This window comes from Passer domesticus, chromosome 1 (genome assembly GCF_036417665.1).
Source record: "Passer domesticus isolate bPasDom1 chromosome 1, bPasDom1.hap1, whole genome shotgun sequence".
NCBI classification, from domain to species: Eukaryota; Metazoa; Chordata; class Aves; order Passeriformes; family Passeridae; genus Passer; species Passer domesticus.
In genome coordinates this window covers 12,936,658-12,952,380 of record NC_087474.1, presented here as the reverse complement: position 1 = coordinate 12,952,380, position 15,723 = coordinate 12,936,658, and the positions used below count along the sequence as shown (strand labels likewise).

Below are 15,723 nucleotides of genomic sequence, written 5' to 3'. Positions count from 1 at the left end.
TGCTCAGGCAACACTGACAGACATAATATGAAATCAGGACAGACTGTGCAGAACCTCTGAAATGTTGTGGGTTTCTTACAAATGAAAAACACCCATCAAGAACAAGGTCAAGAGGAGACCAAAATTTATTTCTCCTCCTACTAGAGAGATATTTATTCAAGAGACAGCTACCTTCAGATGAAAATATGGAGGATTTAAGACAGGATTAATACCTGACTGAGAAAGAAATCTAAAACCACTTTTCAGAGTTCTTGAATGACTTGAGGCAGCTCTGCTCTAAGTATTGTCTCAGTGAAGAGGTTTGAGTAGCTCAGGCAGAATGCTGAAGGATGTGACTGTTGATTTGCTTGAAATGGCACTCTTGTGTTCTACCCAGAGAATACAAACTAAAGATGGATAATGAAATAATACGGTAAAATATGAAAAATATTATTAAACTAAGCATACAAAAGGAGTGATGTTGCATTTGTCTAGGAACAAAGAAGGAAAGGGAGCTGGTAACACTTTGTGTCTTTTCTGGTGAGATGTGGTGACAGCTGAACTTGCTTTGTTCAGTTCTCAGCAGCAGTTAACTTGCTGTTTTGTGACTGAGGAACACAAATATTTATAAAAATATGTTTTCCTCCTTTCTTAGTATCTCAAGGGACACTCTCAGGTACCATGAATCTCAGGTGGTTTATGTCTTTCTTTTGTAGACCTCAGTACATTCAATAGAACATGGAGGCAATAAAACAAAAAAACCTAGATTAAACATTAGGCAATTGTCTTCCCAAACAAGAGCTGTAAGAGAAAAAGCCCAGATAATGCAGCTGAACACACCCATTTCAATGTGCACTACACAAGTGACAGAATACATGACAGTAAGAACCAATTTTGTGTACAGAGGAGATCAGACCAAGTGACTAACAAGGTCTTCTCCGTAACTCTGTAGAAAATGGTTTTGGAAGAATATCAACAGGCAGTTCTCACCAGAATACAGGTGTTAACCTTGCTGCCCTGGCCATGTTCCAGCCCAGGTAATTACGTTTTACACTTAAATTCTCCTTCCATAGTGTCCTGGCTTGTCTCTACTCTCTGGCCCTGATTTATGCGCAATTAAAGAGCAGCAGTGTGTCACTGCACAGGTGTCAGTGCAGGGAGTGGGGAGGGATCAGCTGAGGGGTGAAGGTGTAGTTATATTAACTACAAGTCCCATTAAATGTTACGGAGTTCCTCAGAGTCCTTGCAAACATATTCTCCAGATGAAAGATAACCCTGCACAGACCATCCTATTCCTCACCTGTGCTTACAAGGAGGGCAGTTGATTTTTCTATTACTTTTTTTCCCCTGCAGGTGAGAGGATAGCTGGCTCCCCTTTGTCCCAGCAAGCTCAGCAGACAGCTTCCTCTCCCTGATCTCCATCCTGCAGTGCTCCTGATCTCCACAGGAGAGTTCCTTCATTTCCTCCTCTGTCCTCTGGTGTGGACCTTGAGCTCCACAGGAGATCCAATGTCTCCTGAGCCTCCATTGCTGCAATGCATTCACCATCTGCAAATTCTAGTCCAGAATGAACGTAGCAAACAGGACTTTGAGAAATGCTCAGAAGCCTCTGTTTCACTGCCAACACAGTATCATTTCTTTGGGAGTTATGATCTCCTTTTGTCCAGGAAATTGTGCAGATGAGCTGCAGAACCTCAGTGTTAAAAGAGAAACACAGAAAATCCTTTAGCCAAAGAAAGGCTGTCAGAGCCACACATCCCACACAGCAGCAATCCTGCCCTAGCAGAACTAAGTGTGTATAAGGAGCAATCCAACAACACACACAGCTCTGAGCCATTTTGAAGGGTACTTAGGATGCATCATTTTTGTTGGAGCTGAATGCTGTAAGCATAATACAAAACCTGTGAATTAAAGGACAAAAGGCAACTTCCTATGCAGCTTCCTCTATTTAAAGATGAATCAGAAGTTATACTGTGCTCTAAGACTTATTGTTTAAGTTTTGAGAGTGCAGTAGAGGAAAAAAATATGTTTTCAAAATAATTTGGGAGAAACAAGATGTAGTTAAGTGTATTCAGAAATATGAAAATACAATAGGTGAAAAAGCCAACATTCAAGGAGAAGTTCAATTATAACAATTATTTTGTAAGGTAATCCTTATTATTTTAAAATGTCTTTTGATGCCTGAAAAATTTGAATATCTTGTTTCATATTCCAAATATTACATTAAGTTATTCAATAATTTTGGTTGGTTTTTTCAGTTTATTTTTTACACACATACCAGACTCCTCTTTGAGTTGCACAGCATTAGAGTGAGACAAAATGGACACAAACAGAAGCACAGGAAATTCTGATATAAAAAGCTTTTTCTCTTTGCCTTTGTTTTTCTAGCTAGCATGAAGCTGATCAAATAGTAGAACAGGCACCCAGGGAGCTAAATGAAATCTCCATCCTCAGAGATATTCAGGACACTACTGCAGCCCTGAGCAACTTGACCTGACCAAGCCCACTCCAAGCAGGGGGTTGGACTAGATGACTTCTGGAGGTCACTTCCTCTGGAGAAGAGGAATTTTTAGAGATTTTCTGAATACAAAAACATATAGACAGACATAAACACATGCACATAAAAATTCTGTCGCAGCTAAGCACATCCTTGTATCTGCATTTCATTCTGCACATGGGCATATGCTCTACTGAATGTGGACACACATGTATGACATGCTACATAAAAGATGGAGGCATCTGGGCCATGAGAAGGAATAATAAAAAACGTAAGTGTGAGCTCCAATAAAGCAGGATTATTTCTGACACTGAATGGTATGTTGGCTTTGCCTGTTTTTCTGCTAAATTCTGACATCTTGAGCTGCAGCAATTTTAACTACAGCAGAGCAGTGCAACTAATGAAAGCTAATGAAATTCAGTCTGCATGAACTGTTCAGTGTGGCTTCACAGGACAAACAACTTAGCTCTGGCCATCTAAGCACGACCTAGAGGACGTTCCTGAAATTCTAATTAGACTGAATTGAGGAAAATGGCCTCATGGAAGGAAAGAAAAAGGTGGCCCTTCTCTAATTCACTGTGCCTTCACAGAATCGGGTGCACCCACCCAGTGTGATACATTTCACAACTGAGATGAGCAAAGGAAAATGAAGACTGTGACAGTTTTCCAACCACTCAGAGAAAAGGATCAGGGTACAGCCCACGGCACCTGGACTGCTCCAACCCCCTATGCTGAGTAACCAGCCCTTGTTGCTCTAACAAGGCACCCAAATGGAAAGTTTTCCAGATACTGCTCTGCAGGGAAATCTTCCAAGAAGAAACAGGTTATGAATCTCAACTTAAAATAGTAACAGAAGTGCATTTGGGGACTAGAAATTACCAGAGTATGATAATGTAGACAAAACTTAGATGAACAGCCCTACTAAAGTGAAAGGAGCAATTTCTTTTAATTGTACATCCTTCCATAAAATGCCTTTGCATAAATTCCCATAATTGCTCTTCTCCCTGATCCTCCAAAGATTTAGACAAAAAAACATTACTTACAGCACTGTTTTAATACCAACTTAGTTCTAGATGAACTACAAAGGCCTAATGGAGTAACTGCATAATCTTAATAACTCTACCAACTCTTTTAAATTCCCTATATCGTGTCTCTAATATTTTTGCCTCACTTGCCATACATAAAACCATACAAGTCCTCCATTTTCAGTATCTGTTTGAGAACTTTTATCAGATGTAGAGATTGAAAAAAAAACACTAATAAAAGCAAATTCTTGGAAAATTGTTTCCACAGAAAAGAAGCCTCTGTCTTAAGTACAGTTTTAAAAAAAGTTGGATCAATTAGCAATCTGTGAATGTTAGAAACATCTTAACAATGTCTCAAAGATGAAAGAGCATATCACAGAATGAGGAAAAGGGAAAAAATTAAATTATGTCTGCAGTCCTAATGAATCAAAGCCCAGAAGGTGGTCTCCGAATCAGCAGGTTTTGATGAAATATTAAGAAAAATTATTATTGATGAAAAATGAATAAGCTCTTTTTGATTTTAGCAACCTTTAAATCACACTTTGCTAATTAAAATAGCTTCAGCACAACCCTCCATTCCTTGATGGGCATTTAGCAATCCTAAAAACGAGTGGGTTAATTTGACATTTTAGCCAATATGCATAAAGTTTATCTTAAGCTGGCAGACATAGCACAGTTTAAGATGATGTACAAAATAATACACAGCTAAACCTTCTTTTTCTCCTTTTTTCTTTCATTTTTTTTTCCACACTATATCTACTAACACAATTACAAAGTAACAACAGGCAACTTCTGCTTGTTTTCTCTGCAGCATAGTAACACATACTACCACTGTTAATGAGCCATGAACTATGTCTTGGGAAATAAAGACCAATGCTAATATTTTCTCTTTGTTCACCAGGTCAGAGCTCTTTTCCCCCTTAAGAAAAGTGGAAATGAAAAGTCTGAGGGACATTAGTTCTCATATGCCTTGAAGTCTAATTCTAATTGGTTTTTTTAAAATGTTGGGAATAGAAATTATGTGTTCTCTTTTCATCCCATCTTTGTACTGTTTCCTTTAAAATGGAAGCCTAGGAATGAGGGAAGGCTGTATTAAACTATGAATTGTTGCACACAGAAGACTTCTTTTTACAGAAAGCAATGCATGCCATGCATTGTTACAAAACTATGCACACAAATTAAAATGAAGCAAAATCTGCTCCTCTGCTTTTTCTTTCATAAATTAAGTCTTATATGTTATATCACTGTCTAAACTCTTGGTAGATGAAATTACCTATCCATTACAAATATGTCATCTATTTACCATAATAACATTTGATATATCCATCATGTAAGAAAGACTGCTATGAATACATCAAATTGAAAAGCTATTTAAATGCCACCAGTATTTTAAAGAATGAAAAAAAAATTATGGCAAGTAAGTCTGATTTTAGAAATAAGCCTGATGTTCTTCAGAAATACCTAATCATACAAAATAGGTCATGCAAGAAACCTTTCAATGTTTCACATCACAGCATTTGAGCCTTAAGGAACAAGATTTCAAACACCTTATAAACCAATTCTTTAACAATACATCATGAAGTACAAGGCTGCAGGAATATACACTGTTTTCTGAGTGATGAGTGGAAAAGCACTGTTTTTCAGCTTTCCAACCAAGAACAAACTGAAATGAGATCTTTCAGCAATTTCTCAGTTTCCAGGGCTGCCAGTGTGGTATGTTTCATTCAATGAGTTTACAATATGTTAAAAGGAATTAACCACTTCCCCTTGCAACCCATATGAAGTGATGCTATTTTCCTTCCTGAAGTTCACTGCAGAGGATTCCTCTCCACAATTCGACTCCACCACTTCCTCCAGTGACAAAGTACTTTGACCATAAGCAGGATGATTTGTGGGTCACATAAACAAACAAGGCTGGCCATAAGGATAAACGGTGTAGCTAAATATAGTTTGTCTCATCTGTGAAGGAGATATCATTCATAAAAATAGAAAAGAAGGAAAACCCTTTCAAACCCTCCAACATAAGAAGAACATTTTACTGTATATGCATTAAACTACATTAAAGATTTACCTTCAAATTGCATATTTAATTTAAGAAAGTTAAAAGCCAAGGCTTCATGAAAACACAGGACTCTCTCCAAGCTCTTCCTGTGCACCCCTGTCCCATAACCAGACAAATGGAAAATGAAAAACCCCTAGCTCTTCAAATGCTTGGAAAGGAGAAGCCTGAATCCTTCACCAAAGAGGAACAGATGGGTTGACTGGAGGGACATAAAAGACAAAAACATCATAAATTTGTATTCTATTTAGAAAGGGCCACATTCAACAGCAACAACAAATTAAACTGATTAAATTATGGTGTTTAAGTGAGGCACAACATCAGTTTGCAATCCAAATTTTGGTTAGTAGGACTTACAAAGAACAGATTTTAGCAGTTTACACTGGTAGGATCAAAACACTTGATTTAATGAATGGGAAAGCCTTTTCTTTTTCAGCTTTGTGTACTCAAATATTCCCCATAATTTTCTCAGGATGAAGAACTTCAAGTTGCATTGATGGCATTAGTGGGAAAAAAAGATGTGCACGTTATGTACACAGCTGGGTTTTTGGACTGCAATCTCAAACCATACAATAACCATTTGATGCCTGAGACATGGCCTTTTCTAGCTTTTGCATCATGGCTTTTCATACTGGGATATATAATTATATTTTATTTTTCCTTTTTTTAAAACTAAATATTAACTTCTACCTTCTGAAAAAAAAGTAAAAGTTTTTCTCTTTTTTAATCCAAGCAACAAAATACCCAACTGATCTATATCTGTGTGCAAATTGCACTAATTTACCAACAAAAAATACTACGCATGATTCAGTTACAAAATATTTAAATTACTAATATATTGTGTTGAAGGGACAGGTTTTGACCCCCCTTTTATGAACAGTCTCTCAACTGCACTTAAAGGAACTGAAAACCCCCAGCTCTGCAGATACTCCCAGCTTCCAGCACCGGGAGTGCATCCGCAGTCTCCCAGAGCAGGGGCACCAAGGGCACTTTTGGGCGGGCCCCTCTTCCCCTCCTGGTCCTGTAACCCAGAGAGGGAAGTTCACCTCTCTTATCTCTCTGTGCATTTGCCCACTGCAACCATTTGTAGAGGTACTAACCCCAGCTGCTTTTGTGAAAACAAACAAATAGCTGTCACACTTCAGATTGCACGGCAAGCCGGCCGGAGCAGAGGGGAAGAGAAACCACCAGGGTTTCAGTGAGGCTGTGGTAAATGGACAGAGACGTGGTTCTCACAACAGTATCAGTGCTTGGTATCTATTCAGAGAGAGGCCAGGACTTCCAAGTAATTAAAACGGGAGACCTGAATAGAGTTCACTGTAAGTCTGCCATTTATTCCACCAAAGTGGTAACCCAAACAGGGGAGTGCAGTTGCATACTTTCACAATAGGGAGCCTACATAAATCCTCATGAATTTATATTAAAACTTGTCTTATATTCTATCAAGATGGAAGAACAAAAGAAAACAACCAACCTAAGATAATAAAATGCCAATGCTAATAGTGTCTATTGGGTTCTAAATATACGGGTCTATGAGAGACCAAGCTAATTTTTAGGCAGTCCTGGGGGCAAGGATTACTGGCTTATAGGATGAAGGGTAGAGAAACAAAAAACCCCAATGTGTTAGCACTAAAGTGAAATTAAACCCCATGAAGAGTCTCACAGAGGCTCTAACTAATCCTTCTCTGGGTTATAACAGACAGAGGAGGAAAAATATCACAATGACTTCCAAGTATTTTTTTCAGTTTTACACATTAAAGAACTGCAAACAGTTCATTAACCCACTGCTCTCCAGGCAGGTTGCCTTGGAGAGTCTGATTATTCCATAATGGCATATGTGCCACTTCCTAGGCCAGGAAAGCCTTTCCAGAAGTCAGGTTCTCACAGGAATGAAGCTTCGTAATGCCACAAAAGAGTGACACTGACTGGAAGGTAAGGATTTAAAACCTGTGACTGTTAATTTCTGAAACATTACCAATTACTTATGGCGTTTGCAAAACAAGAAGGTCCCTGCTCTGAAATACTTGCAACTTGAGTATTCCAAACATATTCACCTCACCTGCATGAGTGGTTCCTTCCCCTGTAGCATGGTATTCGCAGGGCTCTGATGGCAGAGGGTGATAAACAAGGAAGCATAAGGGATCCAGGAGATAGGAAAACGCTTCCAAATCAGCAAAGAGAAGTAAACAGAGGTAGGAGGGAAGAGCTTACTCATAATCTTATCCAATATAGGTTGTTAGCCCTCTGCACAGCTCTGCAGGTTTTAAATGTCACTGGATAGATGGTTTGCAGTGCCGTGGCCTTTCCCTTCACGAAAGTGCTCTTCAAGTCAACTTCCAGAACCATCAAAAAATCTCTTCTTCTGAGAAACATCCTAGCATTTACAGGATGCATCACCCTAAGTAATAACTCCTGTCTATATCTCTGGTGGGCCTGGCAGTAAGCTCAAACTCCTACGCATAAATGATCCCACAGACTTAAGAACACTCCTGTGACTGACACTACTAATAAAGAAGTTTAATATAGCTGCACAAGAGCCTGCTTTTTTAACAAATATTTATCCAAGCACAGCAATATAGTATTTCATAGCTTTCATGACCCATTCTGCTATTGCTAAGAGTTATTTTATATACACTAGAAAGACAGGGTCTGCTTATTTCACATTTTACATATTCTTTTATTATATCAGAGTGTTTCTATGCAGTTTCCAGGTTTCATTACTCTCATGCCAATTTACGCACAAAGATATTACTGAGAGAATCAAAGTTAACAGCTTAATAAAATGTTCTCCCATTCTTTTTGGAAAAGAAGCAAGGAAAGTATGTGACCCGACCTGAAAAAAAAATCTTGCCTCTTTGCACTGAGCAGATGACAGTTAAAGGAAGTGGGGTTATTTTCAGTTCCCAGATATTCCTTTGACATAACTTGATTCCACTTCTGATAGAAAATAAACCAGTTCACAAAGGTCTCCCTTCTAAAATGAAGTTTTTTTCTTTTAATGGCAAAATGCATGCAAAAAGCATATGATTATGGTATTTATGTTTCCATTAAAATGTCCTCAGCAAGCTGGAGGAGTCTAACCTACTATTTTCAAGCTATTTAGATTTACAGCAGCACAGTGCCTATTTTATTTCAATTTTATTTCAGGACAATGCACTCTTGGTGGGAAATGATTAAAGAGTGACAGCCATTAGGAGTTGTCTTTCTACATCGTGCTCAGCTGTGGATGTCAGGTGATTGCCATAAAGCCCCACTGTATGGCATCCTTGTCATCTACATGAAAAGCAGTATTGATCAGTCGTTCAGCTTCTCTTCTGTGTAATGCAAAACATACTAGAGACATTTTTCAGCTAAGCTGAAAGCCTTATTCTCAAGAACTATGTTCTTGAGACACCTCTTTCCCACATGGTGAAATAAACATAAGATTATACATTCCACCTCTGCTTCACTCCATCAATGCCTAACATAGAAGTGAAAAACTTCTTAGCAGCCTGTCTCTATTTGCTGTCAGCGCACTGGATGGAGCTGATGTCACAAGGGCAGCTCATGTATATGGAGCTAGGCTGATCATCAATCTCTTCCAACTTATTTATTTATTTGTTTGTTTATTTACTGCTAGTGCTTCCTTTCTTCTGAGCAATAAACTCCTCTGTTAAGAAAGACTATCTGCTTTGATTCTCTAGGATAAAGAGCAGAAAACAACTTTTTTAGTGTTACATCTGTAACCGATATAATCACTGAAAAACCAAAACAACCAACAAAGCAACACTTTCCCCTCTAAACTCCACCAATACCCAATATTGATTGAACTCTGATGCAATACAAATTTGCATTAAAGTAGTTCTAAACCAGTTTCAAGTGCTGTAAGAATATATTTGAGTAGCCTTTACTATTTACAGGCTGGATTTTTTTATTAGCCATTGGGTAAAACATTGTCACTTACACACATCTAGCTGTACATGTCTCCAATGAGTGACTTAATATCTTTTCCTCCTTTGCTTGTATTTTGACATTATATGAGCTACTTTCTGTTTAGAGAAATGGATAAACAAAATTTAAGGAATAACCATGTGCTTCCTACCATTTTGTACTATCTGTCTACACTGATGAGCAGTTGACATACATGGCCTCCACTTTGCTATTCACTATTTGCCATGATACAGTTAAACTTACCACAGTTGGTGGTATGTGTTGATGAAAGTAATAGAGAAGTTGAGGGAATATTAAAGGAAAACAAACCCTGACAAGGCCTCACACACAGCCACAGTAATTCTCTTGCAAGTTACAAAAAAAATTGTCATAAATGTTCAGCAATGGTATGCAAACTATTATGGGACATTTTGTTATAGGCTCCTTCATAACAGACTTTTAAATAACCTTTTGGACATACTTAAATGTCAAATTTTGTTTGGCACTAAGCACCAAACTTCAATAGAAATAACATTTCCCATATAAACAATGCTGCTTTTAATATCAACGTGCTAAAGATTTGAGACAGCCTGGCCATTACCAGCTCCTGGCAGTTCAGCACAAGGGTAACACACTGATTTCCCTTTCCATCCACACAGGCTGGAAGCAACTGTCTCTACTCGGGTAACCTCTGAAACAAGCAGAAGAAAGGAAAGGATGGGAGGGAGAAGAAGTAAAACACACTGAAAATAACACTCACCACAGATGAACACTCATGTACACAATATTTTAAGGATGCAGAACTGCAACCAACTATTTCTCATCAAATTCTCATCAGAATAAATCAGACTGCAGAAAAGAGAGATGGAGAAGAGCCTTGAGCAGAGCCACTTGCATGCTTGGTGTCAAAAGGGCATCACAGGTGATGCCAAGTGGAAGAGGAAGGTATCACTGCTGGAAAGGGATGGCAAGAAAGAGATTGCAATGCACATGGGGTGAGGTGATGGGTTTTCTACAGACAAGGAAACAAAAGAGTTAACAAGCACCTCAGGTTCACATGGTGACAACTGATTCTTAGAAAAATGCTCAGATGATGCTTTCTTAGTGTATCTAAGATAAAGCCTGTAAAAGACAGAGCAGCCTTTGGGAAGGTATCTCAGCAATAATCCAGGCTCTCACACTGAACATTACAAAGGTCAAGCTCCCAGACGCCCCTCACACACCTCAAGGATGACTGAAAGCTGCTCCCTCACAGCTGTTACACCTCCTCCATGCCCAGCCAGGTGATCTTTAAAATCCTTTCCAATCCAAACTATTTGTTACATGATTCTGTGACACACTCTCTCAGCACTAGTCCCAAAGTACAGACACAGCTTCTGGGAGAGGTAATTTTGAACCTGAGATTGTGCACATCACTGAAGGTCCCAGAAGGTCTCCTGGAACCAGGGGCATTCACCATCACCACAGCTTGGTTGTTGATAAAGATGTGAGGAGAGAGAGGAAAGAAAACCCTATACCCCAGACCTTCATGCCTCAAACCCCTGAACAGGTATTTCAGAGTACACTTATAGCAAATAATAATAATTTTACATTTTAATTAAATATTTCTTTCTGGGTGTTTCTTGTCAAATGTAGCCCCCTTTATCACAGGACTAGGGTTGGTTTTTCATGCCCCATTTCTGGTACCCTACTTGCATTTTATCTCTTTGTTCAGGCCTATTGTGTGTGCTGGGTCTTTCCTTTTGTCACAGCATGATCCAGCTGTGAGAGACAGGACCCTCTGTGCTCCAGGAGCAGCCTGAATGTACAAAACTACTGCACTGCTCTTCAGTCCTACCCACCTGATTAACATCAGATTCCCCTGGTACTCCATTATCTTCCACTTTGCTCACTCTCTCCTGGCTCTTTTATCAGCCACCACACAGAGTTAACTGGGTCACACAGGTCTCCTATTTTGCCGTGCCAGGTTTGTATCAAAGAACTTTTTTTTTGTTGATGTGACATTGATGCCATTCAACTCCAGCATGAAACACTGCCTTTGGTCTAACAAAAACAGCCATGAGAGTCACCACGTGGCCGACATATCCAACCAAGCTATCTTGAGTTCCAAAGGCACAAAAGTGCTGAAATGTCAGGCACCTGGGTATACCAGTGCCAGCAATATAAGGCTAAGGAATACAAAATTCCAAGGACACAGTTGCTGTCATCTTTTAACATTATTTTGCTTCCTTCACTGAAATAACATATACATACCACAATATATAAATTATTTACTATGAAAAGTAGACCTTTTACACAATGCAGGAGAACAGTGTGATTGAGAAAATAAAAATGCAGCTATGCAACCAATTTTTAGTAAAAATGTACGCATTCCACAATGCATCTGAGATTTTCTTATTTGTAATATTAGAGGATGTATATTTATCAATATTATGTAAAGAAAATTTCCAAAATAGATCAAGTGGAGGGTCAAGTACAATACTCTCAGTCCTCAAAGAGTTTTAGACATTTGGCTGAAATACAAATTACTCCATTACCACCTAGAACAGAATATGCAAGGTGAATGCCACTGCTCATGTAGAAGCTGTACAGATCTCAAACACTGCACACAAAGACATTGCTTTGCTGATTTTACTGAAAATTCAATCTTTTTCTGCTGGAAAGAATGAGGTAGAAAACAAAATGAATGGCTTTACTTTGAACTAAATAAATAACTTCCAAATGAGTAAACAATATGTCTTGCATTAGGATTTTAGTGTTAATCTTTGTAACAGTGAGAAAATGCAGAACTACAAGTTTACAATAGAAAGCCAAGAAAACAGGTGTGTTTTCACTGTTAAAGCATAAAAAACCCTGTGAATTCTGCCTTTCACTATTTTTACTTTATGTTAGTTTACATTCCTCTTTTAGCATCAGGTTTTCAAATGAACTCAGAACTCCATCAACAGAAACCAGAATTTTGCCCAGTTTCAGCATAAAAACAAGCAAGACACAGTTCAGATAATGTAACTGCAGGAAGAGTACAAATCATAAGATACAGCCCAAGAAGTAATACTGAATGAAGCTTAGAATTTGCTCACTTGTCTATACTTAATAAAAAATCTCAGCCTGTTAGACTGAAGTTCAGAACTACAGTAGGATTAGAATCCACGCAAGCTTTAACCCATTTTTGCTATAACAACAGTAACCTTCTAGAGATTTTGTAACAGCTGTAAATAGATTGGAAATGTTGTATTGCACAAATATATTTTTTATAGAGCTTTGACAAATAAACCTGATTACGTTAAAAATTAGAATTTGATTCTAACAATACCCAACAGTGATTCCAAAATTCCAAACCATCTGAAGAAAGAGAAGAAATGTAGTTGCTCTGCAGAAAACAACTTTCCTGTCCCATTCTCTAACAGGCTTATTTGAGCGAGTTCAATACTGTTCTACATAAAGGCTTTAAAAAGCCATTAATAAAAATGCAGCACTGCCTTTCCAACTGACGTGGACAACCATCTCCCATGACAGAAACAACACAAGGGCAGATTTGGAGATTTTGGATTTTGCATTGATTGAGGTGTGGCACCTACCTGTCTACAGGTGAAGACTTTGAATTCCGTGGTTTCTTCACTTGGGCGTACAAGGCCTCCACCGTGTGCCCTTCCCTCGGGCTCTGGGGCCGGGCGCTCAGCGCTGCTGTGCCGCTGTTGGGAGAGTCATAGGCGGCGATGCCGGCGTACATCGGATCCGCGTCACAGCCAAACGCCCGGCTCAGGTCCTGGATCTCCGCGTAGTCGCGTTCCCGAGCTTGCCTCTCTCGGAATTCTCGAGTTTTCGCCTGGATTCTGAAAAGTTAAAAGAAAGTTGAAACCGATGGATGTCCCCCCTGAGAAATCTGAAAGCAGCAGTTAGTAGACACTTTAGGTAGCCTATCTTAATGGAAACCAGTGAAGGTTTCCAGTTTCAGCTTGCCATGAGGTCTCAAGTTTACCTCCGACACTGAAGCCTAGATTGAAACAATGCTAATAATCAACTTGGGTCTTTAAGGAGTACATCTGAGTTTGCACTGTCTTTTGTTTCATTATCAGCTAAATAATGACTAGCTGGTAAACAGAGTTAATCTATCATTTCATGCTTCTTAGGATGCCTGTGCTTTTACCTGGCCTGACATCATTCATATTGTACTCCATCAAAACTTACCAGATTTAATGGTTCTAATGCATGTATTTAGAGAGGAATTTTAATGTACAGTCTTAGCTTAATACTTCTTTTTTTTTTCTTCATAATTTAAAAACTGTGTAGGGATAGGACACATGGATATATTTATATCTGCATGCATGCAGTAAACAGCAGAAGCAGATTCTTGTATGATTCCTTTGAGATGTGCATGCTTTTTAAAAAACATAAACAAACTGAATCTGGCATCTCTCAAAAGCAGGCTGCATCTTCTCAGAAAGTGTTAAAGTCACAAATGAAAGGTGATACTGGACAGGATTTATATCTATGTGCACTAATTTAGCTGTATGATAAAAAGTGACAGATAGAAACAGATGACATTTAGGAATCTGACAAGCACAAATCGAGCAGAGGTCATATTTTCAAAAGCACATAAAGCTATCACAAAAATTTGATCTGGGCTTCGAAGTCTCTTTGGTATTTTATAAAATTTGATGTATTGCACACACACATATGCACAGCAAACTGACCACACCCCCCCTCCTTTACACTGTCACCCCAGACCAGTTTAATGCTCTATCATCACAAAATGAAGCTGTCTCCTCCCTTCCATTAGTAAAATGTGCTCCTTTTTCATCTAATACAGCCATGGCTACAAAGTGACAGCATCCATCCATGCAGACTACAGCTCTATGCATCTCTGCTATGTGCCATTTCCAAAGACACCTTGTTCACCAACTTTCAACATGAGCAGCCTACTCAAAGCCTCTGTCTCTTTTGAAAGCAAGCCTCGACTCTTCTGAAACTAGAAAAACCTTAAAGTTAGGTAACTTTGACATTCTAGGGAATTTTCAAGATTAGACTTGCATGAACAAAAGGGGATACACAAAGGGTGGGATTCAGACTGCAGATAAAGTCATGAAATCCTAGTGCCAGCAGTAGGAGAGCTCAGAGCAGCCATGTGTGCAGGATCCCCTTATGGTGGCCAGGAGCTGTTGGCAGTGGACTCCAGAGTCAGGAACCACCTATGTGTCAGAGAATGAAAGAAGTCACTCGAGACACTCTTGATGCTGCTGCTGAGGTCTTCCTCAGGAGCTTGGATACCCAGTCTTGACTGAGCTGCTCAAAAATAAGCAGCTCTGGCCACCTGACATCCTCAGGTAATCCTGATGGACTTGCAGCTGCTGGGCAAATGCTGAAGGTCATGCTGGAGTCCCAGAGACTGTGACAGCCCAAATGACACAAGTCATCTGTGTTCAAGCATGTGAATCCAGCCCTGAGCTGGTATGTGAATATCAGAAATGGCTCTTCCTCAGACTGAGTCCCAAGCAAACTGTTCCTCTACAAAAATACCATAAAAAATAAAGGAATACAGGGATGCCATGGATACACATACATGTCTTCCCCCACAAATCCTGAAAGTATTGACCACAGATAGTGATTTGGGATACAACCAATTGACCAAATTACCTTCAACAGACAGAGCCACCTACATTGATGGTTCAATGATCCATTTACATGCCCCATGTTCAGTCACAGTGAAAAGAAAAAAATAAATTTAAAAAGTTCATTTTAAACTAACATAACTTTTTAATTTTGCAAATATTAAAATTCTTTTCTTTATTGGTTGCTTTTTATTTTAATAGGGAAAAATGGTAGTGAAAACTATAACACTAGTCAGCTGAGAGAACTTTCCTCTGCAATTTCAGCAATATCAGACTGGAATTGTTTTTTGCTTAATTTACAGTGGAGAGGGACTCAAATTTAAATGCAAAACTCATTTCAAACTTAAACGGGGTTTCTGCAGGTCTATTTTAAAATAAAATATTTTACCTTCTCCAATACCCCAAAACTGTAAATTCAGAACTGTTACAGTCTTAATCACTTGGAAGGTATCTATGTAGGAGGAAAAGCAGGTTTGAAAATCACCTGTTGACTCCTCTCATTGTAGTTTACATCCCAATTTGTAGTCCAGTACTATTTATTCTGTGAAGAAATGTATTTATCTACTGATATTTGTCCTCTGAATGGGAGAAGCAATGGAAATCAGAAATTACTTAGCCATTGGTAGCTTTAATTTTAATTTTCCT

General features: G+C 38.8%; 1 protein-coding gene across 13 annotated transcripts in view; it reads right to left on the bottom strand.

Annotated features, from left to right (window-relative positions):
* Positions 1–15,723, bottom strand: part of PARD3 (par-3 family cell polarity regulator) — a 441,795-nt gene that overhangs the window by 85,100 nt on the left and 340,972 nt on the right. For 12 of the 13 annotated variants that reach the window (XM_064395692.1, XM_064396060.1, XM_064395762.1 and 9 more), the window contains one exon: positions 13,048–13,302. In XM_064395692.1, the coding sequence (XP_064251762.1) occupies positions 13,048–13,302 (255 nt within the window). Of the gene's footprint in view, positions 1–10,069; positions 10,161–13,047; positions 13,303–15,723 lie in introns of those variants that run through there. The other variant, XM_064396453.1, reaches the window with a different exon arrangement.